Raw genomic sequence first — 23,256 nt, 5'->3', positions numbered from 1 at the left:
ATGCACACTAGGTTTGGGATCTGGACATGGGGGAATCGGGAGGAACTGGATCCAACATGGAGGAACGGAATGGGTTCCATCACATTTGGAACCGTTTCTGGAATAATTGAAAAATAGCAGATCTACAAGCTCATAGCGTGAGTGGCGCACTACGAGCTTGTAGATCTGCTATTGAAGAATCGTGAAAATGTGGCGCAAATACTTGAATATAGCCTAAATTATTTCAGAGCTAACGCTTTGAACTCAAATCTTTGATTCTGGGGGGGGGGGGGGGTCCCTGGAACTACATATTTTCAGATGCGTTTGAGAACGACTGACATAGAAACATAGGCTTTTGTGAAAACTGTCAGGATGTAGAACACATTTGTAGAATCGTCCTCAGGTCTAAAATGGGTTAAAGACACTGTCAGAGGTGGTTATGTGAACTTCACATCTGCTATACCGGCGGTGGTGGTTGTCAAACTTTTTCATTTAAAGGACCTATAATATAAAATTCAACTTTTTCAATTTCTTTTGTGTTTTTGGGGCTCCCATGTGTGTTTTCTATCCCCACAAATAACCAATTTTGAACAATCAGGCCTTCATGTCATATGGGTGTTTTATTGGAAATTGCTCTCAGAAACAGCTCGACTGATTTTGGCCTCATCGTGATGTCATCAATGTCATCCTACTTTGTATAATTCCTCCTTTTCTTCAGTCTTCAGTTGCAAATTTGCATTTCCACTTTGTTTACAATGTCCACCATTGTTGATTTTCCAAGCTGGCATGGAATGGAAACAAGCCTGGTTTTATCTAGCATCAGTATTATAATGACTCAAATATTAAATAATCTGCATATCAGCACCCCCGCAACCTCAGGACATTGTGGTACTGCATCTAAAACTGCTTTCAAAGTCCAGAATGAATTGACAAGGACTGGTTATATCAGAGTAGTGATTGAGGCTCAAACCATTAGAAATAACTTTGAGGGACATAGACAATATGATTATTAAATATTAAAAGCAGTTTTAAAATGCATGTTATTTGCGCTTTAATGAACCACCATAAGAACCATCTGAGAGTGTGGAAGAAATGGGACCAAATGGACCCGTTTGGTTCCATTTGTACACTCAGAGTTACAGAGTAGATGTAAGAGTCCATTTGGAGCTCCCCATAGGAATCGGTAAGGAACTCGAATAGGCGTGAGCGCACGCACGCACGTACTCACAGTACACACACACCTTGCCAATGAGCGTGTCCCCCGTGAGGTTCTTGATGAAGACGTCTCTCTTCAGACCATCATCAAAGGGAGGGAAGGTATACCTGGAGGGCTGCTGCTGCTGATCCCAGGGTCCTGGAACACACCGTGTTCATCAAACTAATACCTTTATTCAATGCATTATGAAAAGGTTTTCATAGACATACACAGCTATTTATTTATATACATACCTGTGTGTGTGTGTGTGTGTGTGTGTGTGTGTGTGTGTGTGTGTGTGTGTGTGTGTGTGTGTGTGTGTGTGTGTGTGTGTGTGTTTTAGAAGCTTGTAGAGCGGCTATTTTTGCTATTTTGTTTGTGTGATAGATATTGTTGCACGACAAAGTGGTTGTTCATACTATAATATGCTAATTCATTAATTAGTACATTAGTATATATACTAATTGATTTTGTTTTGGTCAAACTTTACATTGAGTCACTGATGTTTAAAGAAAACCATTATACATTTTGTTTTGTGTTTCTCTATTCGTTGATTAATTGAAAAAGTATCTGTAAGAAAACAAGTGTGTGACGTTTGATTCAAGGTGCAAGGCTGCCATCTCCTGGACAAATATGGTTACTGACTGAGTTTCAGTCAGCTTTCCTCTTGTTCCAGCAGAACTAACTGCACTAATCATCGATAATGAGGTTTTTATTGGATTTTATTGCTTTTATTACAGCTTCTGCTTTCTTTCTATTTTGAACAGATTTTATGCTTCTTTTGTAGCCCCTTGTTTTAATAAAGTTATTCACGTTGTTTTGTAAAGCATCGTTGAGTGCCTAGAAAAGCGCTCTACAAGTTTGATCTATTATCATTGTTGCTGTTGTTGCTATTGTTATAATAATAATTATTATTATTATTTATTAAAATTAAAGGAGTTTATTATGTTCTTTGTTGTCCCTTTTGAAGACGTCTTAGTGGGATTAGAACGTACTTTAACCCATTTTAGGCGGGAACCCCTTTTGGTGTTAGCATTATGTCATGCTTTAGCTATTGAAAAATAGTAGATCTACAAGCTCATAGCACGCCACCGAGTGGCGCGCTACGAGCTTGTAGGTCTGCTATTTTTTAAAAATCAAAGAACGACTGACATAGAAACATAGCTTTTTCAGCAAACTGTCAGGATTTAGAAGACATTTTTTAGAATCTGATCTCAGGTCAGAATGAAAACTGTCAGGATGTAGAAGACATTTTTAGAATCTGATCTCAGGTCAGAATGGGTTATTATGTTACAGACGGTTAGGGTTATGATGATAGCCTGAGCTAACGTGTTCTAGATCGGGCGGGTCGCGGCACGCCCTGATTGGATCTCACTGATCTGTCTAGTGCCCCCCCCCCCTCTCCAAATGCTAAATAATGAATAAATAAATAAACCCCTATTTTAATATAGAATATACAGTACATACTTTGACAAACCTTTTTTGACAAGATAGAAATAATTAAGGAACTTGATATTACTTTATATTAAACTATTGACTTATTCTGTGTTTTTTATATGTGGTTTAGTTTATCGTTTGGAAATTGTCCTACAATAACAGCAACAACTGTATTTGTGTAAACCTGGACATCTTTAAGTCATTGTTCAGTTTGTGTTGCTCTGAGGGAATGAGGAGCACTCAGGTGTGTGGAATTAGTTCCAATAGGGTTGTCATGACTGCACTTTGTTTCAATGTTTATTCAAATGCTAAATAATGAACAAAGTAACCCCACATTCTTCCCACCGGTTAAAATGTAAACAGGGTTAATGATGATGACTGATGCTTCATTCACTATAGACAATGCATTCAAATGCAGAGATTAAACGTGTTAATGGTCACTGGTTGTCTGTCATTGGGCACCTGTTAATGATCACATGATATGGATGAACTGAGACCATTTTACACCTCTTTGACTCTGATGAGTTTCAGCAGAGCTACAGAAATGGGTCTATCACACAGAACTCAATATTACCCTTTGTGAAACATTAAAGGTGTTGTAAGGGATATGTGTTGTTAAAATAGCTCTAGTAATCATATAGATCATAATCATATTGTTTGTTTCCGTAACAGAGGTCTTCCCATGTCTCCAGGCATAGAACTCATATAGGATACATACAGAATATAAGTGAAACTGTAAGTGAAACTGGAAGACATTGAACTAAAACACAAGCTGATAAATCTTTGCAGGGTTCTCTCCTTTTAGGATGGAATTTGTAACCCACAAGTACATTTATTTCTGTTTACCAAACAGTTGTGTTGAGTAACAAACAATAATTGCATTCTATATTTTTATGAAGCACAAACAAACGATTGATTCAACATTTTATTCAGTTTGTAGAATGGGTACAGTTCAACAAAAGTACAGGTCAATACAAAAAACCTGAAAAATAAACAATTCATCCGAACATTTAATGACATGATAAAAATCGTCTAAATTTAAACTACAACTAATCTGGGGAATCTGTAAAATGTCAGAAGACAGTAGCCTACATTTGGTCTAACTGGCTACACCTATACTGTTCTTTCCTAGTCATTTATCTGGAAACTATTGACTCAGTGAATGAGGAGTAGTACTACAAATAACATTCTGTTCAAATTGTATGTTACGTTTACTTGAAATTCATCTATACATGGAAACATTTGTTTAATCGCCATCCAAATTAATCTAGTATCAGCATAAATGTAATGCGTTTAAACAGTTTAGCCTTAAACAATTGTTAAAACATACGGAGGATGTGAATTCATATGTGTGCGGTCAGGACATTTTCAGTGGCTCAAATTAGTAAAATTCGAACACTAGAGTCAATAGTTTAAATCCATGTGTACAACCTTGTGAAAGTCTAAATTATTTTAATTACTAAAAAGCTTTTCTACACACATCACAATTATTTGGGTTTCTCTCCAGTGTGAACTCGCTGGTGGGTTTTAAGGTTGTCTATTCTAGAGAAATGTTTTCCACAGTGATCACATCCATAGGGTTTCTCTCCAGTGTGAATTCTCTGGTGTGTTTTAAGGTGTGCCATTATAGAGAAGTGTTGTCCACACTGATCACATCCATAGGGTTTCTCTCCAGTGTGAATTCTCTCGTGTCTTTTAAGGTTTGCCATTATAGAGTAGTGTTGTCCACACTGATCACATCCATAGGGTTTCTCTCCAGTGTGAATTTTCTGGTGGCTTTTAAGGTTGGACATTTGAGAGAACTGTTTCCCACACTGATCACATCCATAGGGTTTCTCTCCAGTGTGAATTTTCTGGTGGCTTTTAAGGTTTGCCATTATAGAGAAGTGTTGTCCACACTGAACACATCCATATGGTTTCTCTCCAGTGTGTATTCTCTCGTGTCTTTTCAGGGTGGACTTGTCAGAGAATTGTTGTCCACACTGAACACATCCATATGGTTTCTCTCCAGTGTGAATTATTTGGTGTGTTTTAAGGCTGTCCATTCTAGAGAAGTGTTGTCCACACTGAACACATCCATATGGTTTATCTCCAGTGTGAATTCTCTGGTGTATTTTAAGGTTTGACATTATAGAGAAGTGTTTCCCACACTGATCACATCCATAGGGTTTCTCTCCAGTATGAATTCTCTGGTGTGTTTTAAGGTGTGCCATTAGAGAGAAGTGTTGTCCACACTGATCACATCCATATGGTTTCTCTCCAGTATGTACTCTCTGGTGGATTTTCAGTTTGGACTTGTCAGAGAAGTGTTGTCCACACTGATCACATCCATAGGGTTTCTCTCCAGTATGAATTATCTGGTGTCTGGTAAGTGTGGACATTGTAGAGAAGCGTTTACCACACTGATCACAGCAGTGGTGTTTTTGCTTAGCCAAGCTTCTTTGTTCATTCACCTCTGGTAGAACAGGAAAACCAGACTGATGATGCAACACTGCATTTGAAACAAATGTGTTTTAGACAAGAGGACACTATTACTGGAATTAATATAGCAAAAAACCTGATGCCTTATTTTTAGACGAATATTAAAACAAAACAAATAAACATGACTAGAAACACAGTAAGTAACTTACAGATGTGTTGATCATTGGGTCCTCCCTGTTGAGCAGAATTGTTTGTGCTGTGGTCGAGAGAGTTCATCTTCAGCTGAAGTCTGGAGTCCACAGTCAGATGTGATCAGAAATTATTGATATCCTGGAGGAGTTGTGGAGAACTGACAACTACACACTGTTCTTATACTAGAGAGCCTGAGGTGGAACCACTAACTGATTGGCCAAAGAGGAGAACAATAGAATAATCAGCCACCAATTACAACGTAACAAACAGCTGCATGTGCTCCACCCCTCACTGACTCTATGCAACATTCTAGAATTAAACTGGTATTACTGCGATATTGCTTTGTAAGCTTCATATTTAATTAATCAAAACTATTTCCAGGTAGACCTGTTGCTATTGCAGCATAGCAACAGGTTTTAAAAGGGCTGGGCTACATTCATTCAGGGGATCCCCTAGCTTGCTGTAAGGTTGGTGTATCTGAGGACAAGAGTTGGTCACATGAACCTGTGCTTTCTATTGTTAAAGAGGATAAAATGTGGCGTAGTTTAGTAGTATAGTAGGCATTGAGTTAGTTTTGATTAATTAAATATGAAGCTAATATACTATTTCCAGGTAGACCTGTTGCTATTGCAGCATCAGCCAGGTGCTCCTTGTTTCAAATTAAGGATGGGGTTTATTGGCAGACAGGTTTTAAAAGGGCTGGGATACATTCATTCAGGGGATCCCCTAGCTTGCTGTAAGGTTGGTGTGTCTGAGGACAAGAGTTTGAAGGCATGGCTTTCCTAAATGTATCAGTTTACTGGCTGCCTGGTGAATTAGTAAGTATAAATGTATCAGTATACTGGCTGCTTGGTGAATTAGTAAGTATAAATGTATCAGCATACTGGCTGCCTGGTGAATTAGTAAGTATAAATGTATCAGCATACTGGCTGCCTGGTGAATTAGTAAGTATAAATGTATCAGTATACTGGCTGCCTGGTGAATTAGTAAGTATAAATGTATCGGTATACTGGCTGCCTGGTGAATTAGTAAGTATAAATGTATCAGCATACTGGCTGCCTGGTGAATTAGTAAGTATAAATGTATCGGCATACTGGCTGCCTGGTGAATTAGTAAGTATAAATGTATCAGTATACTGGCTGCTTGGTGAATTAGTAAGTATAAATGTATCAGCATACTGGCTGCCTGGTGAATTAGTAAGTATAAATGTATCAGCATACTGGCTGCCTGGTGAATTAGTAAGTATAAATGTATCAGTATACTGGCTGCCTGGTGAATTAGTAAGTATAAATGTATCGGTATAGTGGCTGCCTGGTGAATTAGTAAGTATAAATGTATCAGCATACTGGCTGCCTGGTGAATTAGTAAGTATAAATGTATCAGTATACTGGCTGCTTGGTGAATTAGTAAGTATAAATGTATCGGTATACTGGCTGTCTGGTGAATTAGTAAGTATAAATGTATCAGCATACTGGCTTCCTGGTGAATTAGTAAGTATAAATGTATCAGTATACTGGCTGCCTGGTGAATTAGTAAGTATAAATGTATCAGTATACTGGCTGCCTGGTGAATTAGTAAGTATAAATGTATCAGTTTACTGGCTGCCTGGTAAATTAGTAAGTATAAATGTATCGGTATATACTGGCTGCCTGGTGAATTAGTAAGTATAAATGTATCAGCATACTGGCTGCCTGGTGAATTAAGAATAAATGTATCAGCATACTGGCTGCCTTGTGAATTAGTAAGTATAAATGTATCAGCATACTGGCTGCCTGGTGAATTAGTAAGTATAAATGTATCAGCATACTGGCTGCCTGGTGAATTAGTAAGTATAAATGTATCAGCATACTGGCTGCCTGGTGAATTAGTAAGAATAAATGTATCAGCATACTGGCTGCCTGGTGAATTAATCAGTATAAATGTATCAGTATACTGGCTGCCTGGTGAATTAGTAAGAATAAATGTATCAGCATACTGGCTGCCTGGTGAATTAGTAAGTATAAATGTATCAGCATACTGGCTGCCTGGTGAATTAGTCAGTATAAATGTATCAGCATACTGGCTGCCTGGTGAATTAGTAAGTATAAATGTATCAGTATACTGGCTGCCTGGTGAATTAGTAAGTATAAATGTATCAGCATATACTGGCTGCCTGGTGAATTAGTCAGTATAAATGTATCAGTATACTGGCTGCCTGGTGAATTAGTAAGTATAAATGTATCAGCATACTGGCTGCCTGGTGAATTAGTAAGTATAAATGTATCATCATACTGGCTGCCTTGTGAATTAGTCAGTATAAATGTATCAGTATACTGGCTGCCTGGTGAATTAGTAAGTATAAATGTATCAGCATACTGGCTGCCTGGTGAATTAGTAAGTATAAATGTATCATCATACTGGCTGCCTTGTGAATTAGTCAGTATAAATGTATCAGTATACTCAAAATGTCTTATTTACATGCTCAACCGTGGTCACACAAACCTGTGCTTTCTATTGTTAAAGAGGAAAAATGTGGCGTAGTATAGTAGGCATTATTAATTTTATTATTATTACTACGTAGTATAGTAGGCATTAGTATATTGTATTATTATTCCCTCAAAAGCCCCCCCTGCTACACATTGATGTCTGGACATAAGTACATCCTATAGACTATGTGAATGTGAGTAAAGTCAAAGCAGGAGTGAGCATGAATCTAAAAGAACCGACACTGTCAGAGTCAAAGCATAGAATATAGAAAACATGATTATCATAGTTCCAACAAGGTAATCATGCTTTGCACAAATCAGACCAACAGATATAAAATCACAACTGAATATTATTATTATTTATTTATTTTCCAAATGCTAAACAATGAACAAACCCACATTCTTCCCCCAGGTTTAAAGTAAACAGGCTAAATGATGAGTCACACAGACAATGCATTCAAATGCAGAGATTAAACGTGTTAATGGTCACTGGTTGTCTGTCATTGGACAGATCATCTGTTAATGATCACATTATGGATGCACTGAGACCATTTTACACCTCTTTGACTCTGAGTTTCAACAGAAATAGGTCTATCACACAGAACTTATTATTATTATCCTTTGTGAAATGTTAAAGGGGCTGTAACTTGTAACATGGTTTATGTTTTGTTAAAATAGCTCTAGTATATTGTTTGTTCAGTAACAGATCTTCCCACGTCTCCATACCCATTTCAGTAACATAAGTGTTATCCTTTCATAATGTGAAATGTGTCAATAATATAACTGACCAGTACTATGAAGAGAAGAAGGCCCATGGGCTCTACAATTTAAGAATTTATGACAATATTTCGTCCACAGGTTTTAATTTAAGAAATTGCTCACATGTGCTTACCACATATATCACTATAAAATACATTAGGCCTATTTCCAAAAACATATGCTAATTTATCTCTCTCAGTTGAAATGGTAACCAGACATCTTGTCTTTTACCCAGGTCTCAAAACGAGTTCAGAGTCAAACACAACAGCCATCGTTGTTGTGTTGTGTTTGGGGGTTTAAATAACTTACCAACGACAAAGCAGCATGCTTTAGTTACTAGTTATACTTAAGTGTATATTTTAGATTTTTTTTTACAAAACACATTAACCACTACAAGCTTTTCTTTTTCATCAATGTCACTGTTTGTCTCACTGCAAAGTTACATCTTGCACAATAGTCTTTGACTGTGACAAGTTTATATTGGGGTTATCTCAACTAGTGGCTCAGAGTTTGCCAAGAACCGTGTGGATGATACTGAGAATAAGTTTAAACAATTTAAAACAAATATTATGTGGGTCTTTCACAATCCTTGCTGACAGAGACCCAGGGAAACTTAATGTGCAAATAATTTGTGTACATTTTACTGTATTATGTACTAAGAAAGCTAACATATAAACATTGTAGAAAGGTAATATATAGGCTAGGTTTGTTTGTTTTGTCGTTTTTTTCCTATATTGTGGTATGACTGATTGATTGACATCTGTATTCACAGTTTGTAGAATGGGTACAATGGCCTACATTTCAACAAAAGTACAAGTCCATGGTTTCTCCCCAGTAGTAATTATCTTCTTACTATATTGTCAAAGTCTCATTGTGTTCTATTGTTCTAATTTTATTTATTATCTATATTTACAGTGAAATCCCATTGTGTAATGTGTAGGCCTGTATGCAGAAACGTGTATTATTAATTAATTATCAGGATAAGTCAGCATAAATCAGGATATGTCATTATCCTCACGTCATGGTTGCGACAATAACATGCAGCCTATGTAAGAGGAATATAAACAAGACCTTGGCGCAAAACTTCATATTTACCCTGCTCTAATGCAACAAAAGTGTGTTCTTACATCCTCCAGCGATCGTGAGTAAATTAATTTAATTGCTATTATGAAAGTTTTCAGTGACGTTGCACCCACCACAGGTTGCATTGTCGTCAATAATTAATCTGTTTTTAAAACGTTCTAATATTAATATAGCATATTGGCATTGTCTGTTGGTGCACACGTTATATGGACCATGTAACAACATGGTCAACAGCACTGTTTGCAAATGTAGCTAGTACATTTGTTGGCCACAAAGACAATTTAGACAAAATATGCTGCTGCCTGCTAATGGAGCTTGTAGATATAGGCAAATTCTTTTTCGGGAAAATTGCAGTTAGTTTAGCAGAGACTGAAGTTGGAAAGGCTGTGCCCAGTGAGTGCGGCAGTTCTACATGTGTCTTGTGTGTCAGCGGGCAGCGCAGGCAGTAGTGGATATGCATGTTAATTAATTAATTAATTGACTGAATCTGTAGGGTAGCATCTCGGATAGCATCTCTTAGCAGCACTGCAGCAGCAGTGTGTATAGTATATAGTCATTTAGTAACAGTCAGTTATATTGCATGTGTTCTTAAAGAATATACAGTATAACTACTAAGAGTACAGTGATCACAAATGGTACACACCATGGGTCACACATGATCTCAGTTTCAGTTGAAGTGTTTTAGGTAGCATAGTGTCCTGTCTGGATCAGTGTTGGCCTCGTCAAACATGTACTGTACACCAAATCCAACATTTGTAATTGTTGACCCCACAAACACCTTGAGACGGTCATAGGTGAGACATGGTGATGAAGGGATGGTCCAACACCTGGTCAGGTGTTATCCTCTCCTCTGGATCCAGATGAAGCATTCGTTTCAACAGGTCCATGAAGACGTCACAAGATGTTTCATCGGCATCGTAACGTAGGGAGACGCCCAAAAGAGCGACGCCCACCCAGAAGGGTTGACTCCCACTTCTAGCCCCAGAGCGGGCCAATGACGTTCCTCCAGGGCGTTTTTTTTGCGCAGACGAAAATGAAAGCCTGGGTACAGAGGCTAGGGTTATAGAGCGTCACAGTGCCTCCCCCTTTCAGAACAAAGCCTGGGTATACCGAGGCTAGGGTTATAGAGGGTCACAGTCCCTCCCACTTTCAGAACAACGAGTGGCCCAGGAAATGAATCCCAATGCATTTTTCCCCATAGGCATTTTTATTTATTTTTTATTTAAAGACCTTTTAAGCGTCGTACGAAGCCAACTCTTCGTCGTGACAAATCATGACACAATTCTTCGGGCCAAACAAATAATTAGAAAGTAGAAAAAAACGGCAGGTTACAACACTTTTTTTGTTGTTTTTCTTCTTTGTAATTATTTGTCTGGTCCAAAATATTGTGTGTGTCGTCATGATTTGTTACGACAAGAGTCGGCTTCGTACGACGCTTAAAAAGGTCTTTAAATAAATAATTTAAGAAATGCCTATGGGAAAAAATGCACTGCGATTCATTTCCTGGGCTACTCGTCGTTCTGAAAGGGGGGAGGGACTGCGACACTCTATTATGACTTACGAGGTCAAGGTCAAGGTATATCTCACCAGGATCAGGACGTACTTCATGCCCCTCTGGTGGAGCTCCTGCACCATGTCTGGGAGGTCCCCAAACCACCGGGGGTCAAAGGTGAACACCCTGCGTTTATCCGCGTAGTCCAGGTCGTCCACTGGACGTCCTGATGACGCAACACGACACAACACAGTTTAGGCATTTAGCAAGACGTTATACCCATTCTGACCTGAGATCAGTTTCATACGAGGTTTCCACTGGACACACACTGGTCGGATTAACCCATTCTGACCTGAGATCAGATTCTAAAAATGTCAGTCGTTCTTCGATTTTTCAAAAATAGCAGACCCACAAGCCCACCGAGTGGCGCGCTACGAGCTTGTAGGTCTGCTATTTTTCAATAGCTAAACCATAACATGATGCTAACACCAAAATGGGTTCCCGTTCAGAATGGGTTAATCCAGAGCGATTTACAGTAAGCAAGAACAACACATGGTAATAATACGTCCAATGCATCACAACACAACAGCAGCATTTCAGAATGAAGTGGCTGCTCATAAAAACCTCTCAAAGTGGCAGAGCCAACCTTGTGCCAGTATTACAGAGCACGCCTGTATTCCTAGCGAATAGCCAAGCTACAAGCTCACGTGTCGCAATGCATCGTGAACTTGTGAGCTTGACATCGTTTGAAAACAATCTTGAAGGGAATTAAACGATTAAACTACAGCATACAGTATGCCTAAAATATAGGGCCGCCGGATTGAGAGCGGTTAACAGATCAGTATATGTTCAGGGTATAGAAGTTAAAGTGAAATCAGTGTGCACAAAGCACTGACTGAATTAAATAATAGTTTATAAAAACCTTTGTATCTAGATGTTATACAGGTATATTTGCAATATTAATAATGTGTGGTTGTTGTCAAGGCACACCCGGACTTGTCTCACAAGCACACACCAGTGTGCTGTGAACTGTAAGAGTTCATCACATGTAAACAATGTATTTTATAGCTTATACTATGATGTTTACCAGAGGCATGTTGGCGTGGTGCATGCGCCGTGCCACCTCCTTACCAGAGGCATGTTGGCGTGGTGCATGCACTGTGCCACCTCCTTACCAGGGGCATGTTGGCGTGGTGCATGCACTGTGCCACCTCCTTACCAGAGGCAGGTTGGCGTGGTGCATGCACTGTGCCAGCTCCTTACCAGAGGCAGGTTGGCGTGGTGCATGCACTGTGCCACCTCCTTACCAGGGGCATGTTGGCGTGGTGCATGCGCTGTGCCACCTCCTTACCAGGGGCATGTTGGCGTGGTGCATGCGCTGTGCCACCTCCTTACCAGGGGCATGTTGGCATGGTGCATGCGCTGTGCCACCTCCTTACCAGAGGCATGTTGGCATGGTGCATGCATTGAGCCACCTCCTTACCAGAGGCATGTTGGCGTGGTGCATGCACTGTGCCACCTCCTTACCAGGGGCATGTTGGCATGGTGCATGCACTGTGCCACCTCCTTACCAGAGGCATGTTGGCATGGTGCATGCACTGAGCCACCTCCTTACCAGGGGCATGTTGGCATGGTGCATGCACTGAGCCACCTCCTTACCAGGGGCATGTTGGCATGGTGCATGCGCTGTGCCACCTCCTTACCAGGGGCATGTTGGCATGGTGCATGCGCTGTGCCACATCCTTACCAGAGGCATGTTGGCATGGTGCATGCACTGAGCCACCTCCTTACCAGAGGTATGTTGGCATGGTGCATGCACTGTGCCACCTCCTTACCAGGGGCATGTTGGCATGGTGCATGCGCTGTGCCACCTCCTTACCAGAGGCATGTTGGCATGGTGCATGCGCTGTGCCACCTCCTTACCAGGGGCATGTTGGCATGGTGCATGCACTGTGCCACCTCCTTACCAGGGGCATGTTGGCGTGGTGCATGCACCGTGCCACCTCCTTACCAGGGGCATGTTGGCATGGTGCATGCACTGTGCCACCTCCTTACCAGGGGCAGGTTGGCGTGGTGCATGTGCTGTGCCACCTCCTTATTAGAGGCATGTTGGCGTGGTGCATGCGCTGTGCCACCTCCTTACCAGAGGCATGTTGGCATGGTGCATGCGCTGTGCCACCTCCTTACCAGAGGCATGTTGGCATGGTGCATGCGCTGTGCCACCTCCTTACCAGAGGCATGTTGGCGTGGTGCATGCACTGTGCCACCTCCTTACCAGAGGCATGTTGGCATGGTGCATGCACTGTGCCACCTCCTTACCAGAGGCATGTTGGCATGGTGCATGCGCTGTGCCACCTCCTTATTAGAGGCATGTTGGCATGGTGCATGCGCTGTGCCACCTCCTTACCAGAGGCATGTTGGCATGGTGCATGCACTGAGCCACCTCCTTACCAGAGGCATGTTGGCGTGGTGCATGCACTGTGCCACCTCCTTACCAGAGGCATGTTGGCATGGTGCATGCACTGAGCCACCTCCTTACCAGAGGCATGTTGGCATGGTGCATGCACTGTGCCACCTCCTTACCAGAGGCAGGTTGGCGTGGTGCATGCACTGTGCCACCTCCTTACCAGAGGCATGTTGGCATGGTGCATGCGCTGTGCCACCTCCTTACCAGAGGCATGTTGGCATGGTGCATGCGCTGTGCCACCTCCTTACCAGAGGCAGGTTGGCGTGGTGCATGCACTGTGCCACATCCTTACCAGAGGCATGTTGGCATGGTGCATGCACTGTGCCACCTCCTTACCAGAGGCATGTTGGCATGGTGCATGCGCTGTGCCACCTCCTTACCAGAGGCATGTTGGCGTGGTGCATGCACTGAGCCACCTCCTTACCAGAGGCATGTTGGCATGGTGCATGCGCTGTGCCACCTCCTTACCAGGGGCATGTTGGCATGGTGCATGCACTGTGCCACCTCCTTACCAGGGGCATGTTGGCGTGGTGCATGCGCTGTGCCACCTCCTTACCAGGGGCATGTTGGCGTGGTGCATGCACTGTGCCACCTCCTTACCAGAGGCATGTTGGCATGGTGCATGCGCTGTGCCACCTCCTTACCAGAGGCATGTTGGCGTGGTGCATGCGCTGTGCCACCTCCTTACCAGAGGCATGTTGGCATGGTGCATGCGCTGTGCCACCTCCTTACCAGAGGCATGTTGGCATGGTGCATGCGCTGTGCCACCTCCTTACCAGGGGCATGTTGGCGTGGTGCATGCGCTGTGCCACCTCCTTACCAGAGGCATGTTGGCGTGGTGCATGCACTGTGCCACCTCCTTACCAGGGGCATGTTGGCATGGTGCATGCACTGTGCCACCTCCTTACCAGAGGCAGGTTGGCATGGTGCATGCACTGTGCCACCTCCTTACCAGAGGCATGTTGGCGTGGTGCATGTGCTGTGCCACCTCCTTACCAGAGGCATGTTGGCGTGGTGCATGCACTGTGCCACCTCCTTACCAGAGGCATGTTGGCATGGTGCATGCGCCGTGCCACCTCCCGCGTGGCGTTGGTGGTCCGGTAGCCCCAGCGACAGAGGTGGAAGCCCAGAGACCAATATGGAGGCATCATGGCATAGCCTGTGAAGAACGACAAAGGCCAGGCCCTCATTTCAATATATATTTTCGAAACCATTTTGACCTGAGATCAGATTCTAAAAAAAATGTCTGTTTGAAAATGACAGTTTTCTGAAAAAAGCTATGTTTCTATGTCAGTCGTTCTTCGATTTCTCCAAAAATAGCAGACCCACAAGCACGAGTGGCGCGCTACGAGCTTGTAGATCTGCTATTTTTCAATAGCTAAAGCATAACATAAATGTTGGAGCCAAAATGCTTTTTTGTTTATTTTGTTTTAACGAATTAATGACGAGTATGATGTCATGTGCCCTTCTTATATCATGACGTCATGGCAGAATGGTGGGTGGTTGTCATGGAAACCCTTATTACCTGTCACTGTGACGGCACTCAGGTGCGATAGGGGAAGACGACACAGTTTCCGAACGTGCGTGGTCGATGGTTCAGTTTGTTGTTTGTTTGTAAGTTTACACCGTTTATTTAAAGTTTGAATATACTACTGCTGCGGATATGGATGTTCTCAATGAATGGATTGACATAATCCAAAAGAGATTCAACGACTGGATATTGAATTAATCATTGCACGCGTCAAACTAAAGTTCAACCCAGTCGCCCTACTGTTTAGCCTAGAAGTACAGGCTTGACAATAATGCTAACACCAAAAGGGGTTCCCGCCCCCAAAATGGGTTAAATACACACACGTGCACTAACAGTCCTTTAAATAATAAAATAAAGGCGAAAGCCACAAAAAAACTGGCAACTGGACGTAGGTGTGGACCCGAGACCCCTAGTCTGAATCTGTCCTTAAAAGAGACTTTTCGCAGCTAATAGCTCTTTTGTTAAAAAGGAAGAAAAAAAAAAGAAAAAAAAAGCTAGAGCTTGAGTGAAAGAGAGACGGGGTGAAATGGGGCAGGGATGGAACCCAGGATGTTTTTTGATTTAGTGGGAAGTGTGCACTGGTTGAGAAACATGGTTTGGCTGGCAGAGCCCCGATAGGTTCAGTAAAACATGGTTTGGCTGGCAGAGGCCCTGATAGGTTCAGTAAAACATGGTTTGGCTGGCAGAGCCCCTGATAGGTTCAGTCAGTGTGTGTAGTTTTGACCACCGTACCGATGACCTGGAGGTACTGTCGGACGACGCTCTGGGGGTCAGGACCCAAGAAGACGTAGAGGTCCATGATTCCACCGATGGTCACCCAGGTGAGAGCAGGAGCAGGCTGCAGGATCACCTCTGTACACACACAGCACAGTTAATAAGTACATTACAGCCTACAGGATCACCTCTGTACACACACAGCACAGTTAATAAGTACATTACAGCCTACAGGATCACCTCTGCACACACACAGCACAGTTAATAAGTACATTACAGCCTACAGGATCACCTCTGCACACACACAGCACAGTTAATAAGTACATTGCAGCCTATAGGATCACCTCTGTACACACACAGCACAGTTGTACATTACAGGCTGCAGGATTACTATACAGAACAGAGGTCAGACATTTACACTAGTAATAATGACATATCCTCATACTATGGGGCAAATTAACAGCACTAATATGGGAATGGGAAGCTCTGGCAGAGAAGGAAGAATACTCATGACATTAATAAAGATATCCAAGCATAAAGTGACATCCCAGTAGTACCCGTGACATTAATAAAGTGATGTCCAGGTACCGATGACATTAATACACTGATATCCAGGTTTACCCATGATATTAATAATGTACCCGTGACATTAATCAAGTGATGTCCAGGTACCCATGACATTATTAATGTACCAATGACATTAATAAGCTGATATCCAGGTTTACCCATGATATTAATAATGTACCCATGACATTAATAAAGTGATGTCCAGGTACCGATGACATTAATAAGCTGATGTCCAGGTTTACCCATGATATTAATAAGCTGATATCCAGGTACCCATGGCATTAATAACGTACCCATGGCATTAATAAGCTGATATCCAGGTACCTATGACATTAATAACGTACCCATGGCATTAATAAGCTGATATCCAGGTACCTATGACATTAATAACGTACCCATGGCATTAATAAGCTGTTATCCAGGTACCCATGACATTAATAACATACCCATGACATTAATAAGCTGATATCCAGGTACCCATGACATTAATAACGTACCCATGGCATTGCTGTTGAGCAGGAAGACTCCATGGGCCAGCCCATCCTCTTCTTGTACCAGGTAGAATGGATGGGAGCCGTACAGATTAGCATCGCTCTACAGACAATAACATGAAATAAACAACTATCCATACCGTACCTTTCTTTTAAATCAGAACGTGGAATGGTTCATGCTGATCATTTAGCAATACGATTATTGCTGTTATATTTCACACTGCTTCGCTTTTCACTAAAGGTTCCCATTGAGATCTCTTTTACACGAGACACTGGCTATGGAGAGCTGAAATGTGACATGAACCCATTTTGGTGTTTGGTGTTGTTATACTTTAGCTATTGAAAAATAGCAGATCTACACGCTCATAGCGCGGCACCGAGCTTGTAGGGTCTGCTATTTTTTGAAGAATCGTGGAAATGTAGTGCAAATCTTTGAATATATATTCGTTCAGACGTTTTTAACTCAAATCTTTGCTTCTAGGGAGGGGGGTCCCTGGAACAACATATTTTCAGATGGGGGTCGGAAAATGATTTAGGAAGACATTTTTAAAATGTCGACGTCAGGCCTAAAGGGGTTAACCCATTCTGAACGGGAATCCATTTTGGTGTTAGCATCATGTCGTGCTTTAGCTATTGAAAGATAGCAGATCTACAAGCTCATAGCGCGCCACCGAGTGGCACGATATGAGCTTGTAGGTCTGCTATTTTAGAAAAAATCGAAGAACGACTGACATTTCTAGAATCTGATCTCAGGTCAGAATGGGTTAATCAGACCAGTGTGTGTCCAGTGGAAACCTCGTATGAATCTGATCTCAGGTCAGAATGGGTTAAGAGATGTGCATTTGTTGTGGCGCTAACTCCACAGACTCACGCGCTGTCGTCTCCGTTCCACAGATCGTGACTTTTTGATTGATTGAAATATTTATTAATTAACAGTTTGCAGAATTACAGTACATTTCAAGCACAAACTCAATACAAAGACTGTTAACTGTGAGTGGACGACCCAATTAAGCATTACACTTGTTTACAACAGGGTCCACTTTGTTCAATTCATCAAAACATTTAGAGACGTACAAATAGACACTTCTATATCTGTTAAAGAACAGAACAGGAATTCATCATAAAGGAAGCAAAAAGGGAAAAGAAACACATACAGTGAGGGGAAAAGGGGGGGGGGGGGGTGATTCAGATTTGACAGGGGCCAGTTTCGAATTGCAGCCGTCCGTAGGTGCCCTTTGAGAGCAGTTTTGAAGGAGTCAAGGGATTCACATGTCTTAATGACTGTTGATAGGGCGTTCCACATTTTGGTGGCATAGGAGCGAAAATAATTTAGTCCCTTGTTTGTGCCGAATCTGGGTTGTACATGGTCTGTTGACTCATGTGAGGGGCCACGTCTCTGTTCCACAGCGTGAGGGAGGTCCAGTTGAGGTCCAGGGTGAGAGGGGCGTAGTGCTCCCCCAGGCCGGTCACCAGCGAGGAGGCCAGAGCGGTGGACAGCTGCAGGTACTGGTCAGCAAACAGCAGCGGAGCCACCGTGCTGTTCACACTATAGAGACCGCCGGTCCGAGACGCAACAGGAAAGACACACGCAGCAAACAGGCAAACAGGAGAGATACATTAACTGAGGATGTCTTCTAAATCCAACCAGTTTTTTTCTGAAAAACCCATGTTTCTTTATCAGTTGTGTTCACACCATTTCATGCCAAGGACACACAGAATGATATATATTTGGCCACAGACCCCCCCATCTTAAAATATACCCCCCCCCCCCCCCCCCCCCAGAAGCAAAGATACGAGTTAAAAACGTTGGCTGTGAAAGAATATATATTCAAAGATTTGCACGCCTTCAAAAATTATACTCGGTGCCGTGCTATGAGCTTGTAGATCTGCTATTTTTCAACAGCTAAAGTATAACATAATGCTTAAAAAACACCAAAAGGGGTTCCCGACCTGAATGGGTTAAAGCCTCACTGCAGAAATGTGTCATGTGTGAATCTCAATAACCTGAACAAGAACTGTACGGAACCAGTGTTGTTTTTGGCAGCAAATTTGTATTTTAGTTTCATAGTCTCTTGAATAGTTTTCATTTAGCTTTAGTTACATTTTAGTCAACGGGAATGTCTTAGTGTTAGTCTAGTTTTAGTCGACTAAATCTGCAGTTGATTTAGTCGAACAAAATGTATGTTGGCGGGCCTTGATGCCGTCGTCGCTTGCGTCGCGTTGTGAGCTTGTATATCGGCTATTTTCAGCATGCAACTAATTGTAAAATGACATACTGGATCTCTTGTCCACTAGTCCCTTCCTAACATTTTAGTCTAGTTTTTAATGTGTTGACAACATTTTCAGTATATTTAGTCTTAGTTTTAGTCATCATAGCTTAGTTTTTATTTAGTTTCCATTTCGTTTTTTTGTCAGTGGAAAAAGGTAGTCGACGAACATTTTTCGTCTTCGTTTTAGTCGACGAAAACAACACTGTACGGAAACAGTACTTACATGACCCGTCCATTGGATTGACGGCGCACGAGGAAGCCAAAAGGTTCAGGTTGGAATTCAACAGTGTAGAGGGGGTTCTGGACATCAGTATAAATGTCATCATGGGGGAGAGGAACCTCGTATCGCTGAGATGAAGGGTCCTTTATCTGGAGGGGAACAAAGCACAGTAACTTGTCATACCTTTCCAGCTGGGAACACCTCTGTGTCATTTTAGTTGTTGTCGGTCAGAAACTTGAGTCCAAGTTTGTTTGGTTTTAACAAACTTAACACCCTACTTGATCATACTACTTTGTGGGGGTGACTGTGGCTCAGGAGGTAGAGCAGGTCGTCCAATGATCCGTGGGTCGGAGGTTCGAATCCCGGCTCCTCCTCCTGTCCACATGTCCTTGGGCAAGACACTGAACCCTACATTGCCTCCAATGAGTCGGTCGGTGAGAGCTCGCCACCATTGGTGTATGAATGTGGGAAATGAGGACACTGGTGACGACTGTTCGCCGCTTCACCTCCCAATGTATGAATGAATGAAACATTGTGAAGCACTTGGAAAAGCGCTATAAAAATGCAATTCACTATTATTATTATTATTATTACTACAGCGTCCCGCAAAAGTATCAAAAGGAGCAGATCTGTGAGCTCAAAATGCGACACATTTTGAGCTTGTAGTTCTGGCACTTTTGATACTTTTAAATGTGATTCCTGAAAAGTAACAGATTTGGAAAATGGGGTGTCTTTTCGTGCTTTGAATAACTTAAGTACTCTTTTATACTTTCCAAAATGTTTTAAAAAAATAGCAAAAGTGACCGATCTACAAGCTCACAGTCACAACATGTCACAAGAAAATGTAGATCATCCTCACAGACAGATAACAATATCGATAGAGGTATTTTGTAAAACTTAGAGATTACATACCGGTGCGTATAGGCTACTCCATCTCTTTCTGAAGTAAGGTAAGAATAATATAAGGCAGAGATAAGACAGCCAGACCCTACAGACAGACCCTACAGACAGACAGACAGACAGACAGACAGACCCTACAGACAGACAGACCCTACAGACAGACTCACGGTGAGGTGCAGGCGACCGTGGCTTTCCTCCATGACCTCCAGACGGAGGGTGGCGACCTCCCCGGGCAGGTAGGAGGCGTGGGCGGAGCGCGTCAGGGCGGCAGCCTGGCCTCGCGCGGTGGGGGTGAGGGGTCCCATGCCGTAGCCACCGGCGTACGCCTGTGGATAGAAGCACTACGGTGGTCCTCCTCCTCCACCACCAGACAGAGGAGCAAAACAGCAGCCTCTCCCTTCACACTCCCCCTGGCTAAGGGCTCTGTCCCTGGCACAGTCAAACCTGTCCTCCAGGGCCATAGCACAGGTGTCATCATCATCATCGTCTCCACTGGGACTATCACGAGTGTGGGTTCACCCTGAGTCCTGTGTGTGCTGCTGGTGGTGGTGGGACTCAGGATCGGGGCCAATGTTACCCAGAGGGACTCTCCCTCTCTCGTTGCTCTGTAGTTTTGCTGAGTGGATCAGACGTCTCACAAATGCAACCACAGGGTTTTGCTGTGCACTGGTTGACTTGATCTGTCTGATGATCTCGTGTTCAGGACAATATCTGATGTACAAAACATGTCAATAATAATGTCAAAGTGAGCAGGATCATAGCTGGGGCCGGCGAAGAAGACAATACAGCCATGCTGTGAATATTCTGAGCACTGTGCATGTATAAACTGTGTTTAATAGTTTGAGTAACGTTTAGGAACGTGGAACTATGTTACTGTTACAGGTGCAATCAGACACTGCTGCTGAAGTTGGCTGTCATTATTAGCTCCCCCAAACATTATGTCATCTTTCCACTATTCCCACAGAAGACAAGATAATTATTACAACTGTATCAGACTGCACTTTGTATATTTACGTGTCGACGCAAAAGCAGAACTTATAAAGACCATTTAATGCTGTTAAGCATGACCAAAACATCCACGTTTTGGCGTAGTGCCAGCCTGCTAACAAGCTAAGTGGACTTAGCTTGTTAGCAGGCTGGCACTACGGCAAGCCTCCTAGGACAAACGAGAAATGCATGTCGCCTCTGTAGTCTGACTCTGTACTACAGTATTTAGGGTCGGGACAAAGCTGCTTAATTGTTATATTAAACTCTGGTAGGCCTATTATGATAGCTCTTGATGTTATTGTATAGGCTGTCTGTTCTTGCATTCACAGAAGTACCTATAAATTAGCATGTATCTTAATTGCATGTATACAAAATCACTGTTTATGTTTGTTTTGTGCTGGCCTTGCTGTGTGCAGTCCCAAAAATGGGGAAAATAATAAGTGTTTTGTCTTTATTTATTTATTTGTTTTGGTAGCTGTAATAATGACATTTTGGATTTAACACAACCCTGAAAAAAAAGAAAGGTGATTGCCACATCATGGATTCAGCTCCAATCATTTCATGCCCAACCCCCATTTATTTAAAGTAAAAATCCATCCGTGGAAATGAAATACACAATCTGCCCACCAGGTAGCAGCATCGTGCTGCAGTAGGCTAATTTGTAGTCTCTCAGAGTAAAAGTAGAGCAGGGGTGCCCACACTTTTTTTTACTTGAGAGCTACTTGCTAAATGACCAGCAGAACAAGATCTACCCACCAAGTCCAAAAATGATATTATCCCATTGCTGAAAATAGTTTAAAAATCTACCTGTGGGGGCTTTGGAGTGTGTCTGTGTGTGTGCGTGCGTGCGTGAGTGCACCTTAACCCATTCTGACCTGAGATCAGATTCATACGAGGTTTCCGCCGGACACACACTGGTCTGATTAACCCATTCTGACCTGAGATCAGATTCTAGAAATGTCAGTCGCTCTTCGATTTTTCAAAAATAGCAGACCTACAAGCTCGTATCGCGCCACTCGGTGGCGCGATACGAGCTTGTAGATCTGCTATTTTTAAATAGCTAAAGCATAACATGATGCTGACACCAAAATGGGTGCCCGTTCAGAATGGGTTAAGACAGGCCTGAGTCCATGTCAAATATGAACACAAAAATTGCTTAGGGTTAGGTTTAACATTAGACATCTAACCATTAGGTTAGATCAGTTATAGTGTGTGTGTGTGTGTGTGCATGCATTTGCATTATGCACCCTCTTTGAATATGCCACTCACTTTGAATAAAGATTTTAATAACGTACGTTTGCAAGACTGGAATGCTGTGTTATTCTGAATGATGCAGACAACACAACACCCATGTAATGGAATATTAATATTTGCATAGTTTCACTTCATGTGTCCTTCATTTCCTTCAATGCCGGTTTCTTGTTCTTCCATTTTGGATGACTGATGAATGTTGGTTTTTGCCGAATGTTCCCCTATTTTTAAGACATGCCAACAATAAAGATGCAAGGCTGCTGCGGTTAAACTAACAATCCAGATGTTATGGTGGTGGTGGTATACACTTTCAGCACGTGGCGTTCGTAATTTTGCATTGTGGGTTTGAGGCAGGCTCCTTTTGATGTAAATCAATCAAGTCACCTTAATTCAAGGGGCATTATGCCACTTGAACTATTTTTTTTTTTAATTTAAATTATTTATATTTTAGGCCAGGGGCATGTCATGTGGTCTACCTGCACAGCCTTTGTGATCTACTGGTAGATCACGATCTACCTTTTGGGTAGTGTTGTAGTCGAGACCACCTTATGCGAGACCAAGACAAGACCAAGACCTAGGACGGTCGAGACCAAGACCGAGACCAAGACCGATGCGAGCCTAGGGGGCCGAGACCAAGACCAAGACCAAGACCTGGAGGGGTCGAGACCGAGACCAAGACCAAGACCGCTGCTAGCCTAGGGGGCCGAGACCAAGACCAAGACCAAGACCTGGAGGGGTCGAGACCGAGACCAAGACCAAGACCGCTGCTAGCCTAGGGGGCCGAGACCAAGACCAAGACCAAGACCTGGAGGGGTCGAGACCGAGACCAAGACCA

At 42.6% G+C, this 23,256-nt stretch overlaps 1 protein-coding gene across 1 annotated transcript in view; it reads right to left on the bottom strand.

The window, feature by feature from the left end:
* The window catches only part of LOC310876607 (lysosomal alpha-glucosidase-like), a gene marked incomplete at its 5' end in the record, with an annotated part of 50,915 nt that extends 30,271 nt beyond the window's left edge, over positions 1-20,644 (bottom strand). The window contains 11 exon segments of the mRNA XM_083790189.1: positions 1,221-1,298; positions 1,301-1,333; positions 11,119-11,237; positions 11,240-11,249; positions 14,531-14,649; positions 15,754-15,873; positions 16,800-16,896; positions 18,174-18,339; positions 19,287-19,432; positions 20,351-20,524; positions 20,528-20,644. Of these exon segments, the coding sequence (XP_083646315.1) occupies positions 1,221-1,298; positions 1,301-1,333; positions 11,119-11,237; positions 11,240-11,249; positions 14,531-14,649; positions 15,754-15,873; positions 16,800-16,896; positions 18,174-18,339; positions 19,287-19,432; positions 20,351-20,524; positions 20,528-20,644 (1,179 nt within the window).
* Between the last annotated feature and the right edge of the window lie 2,612 nt (positions 20,645-23,256).

This window comes from Protomyctophum parallelum, assembly GCF_964188405.1.
Source record: "Protomyctophum parallelum genome assembly, chromosome: 19".
NCBI classification, from domain to species: domain Eukaryota; kingdom Metazoa; phylum Chordata; class Actinopteri; order Myctophiformes; family Myctophidae; genus Protomyctophum; species Protomyctophum parallelum.
This window is presented reverse-complemented; position numbering and strand designations above follow the sequence as displayed.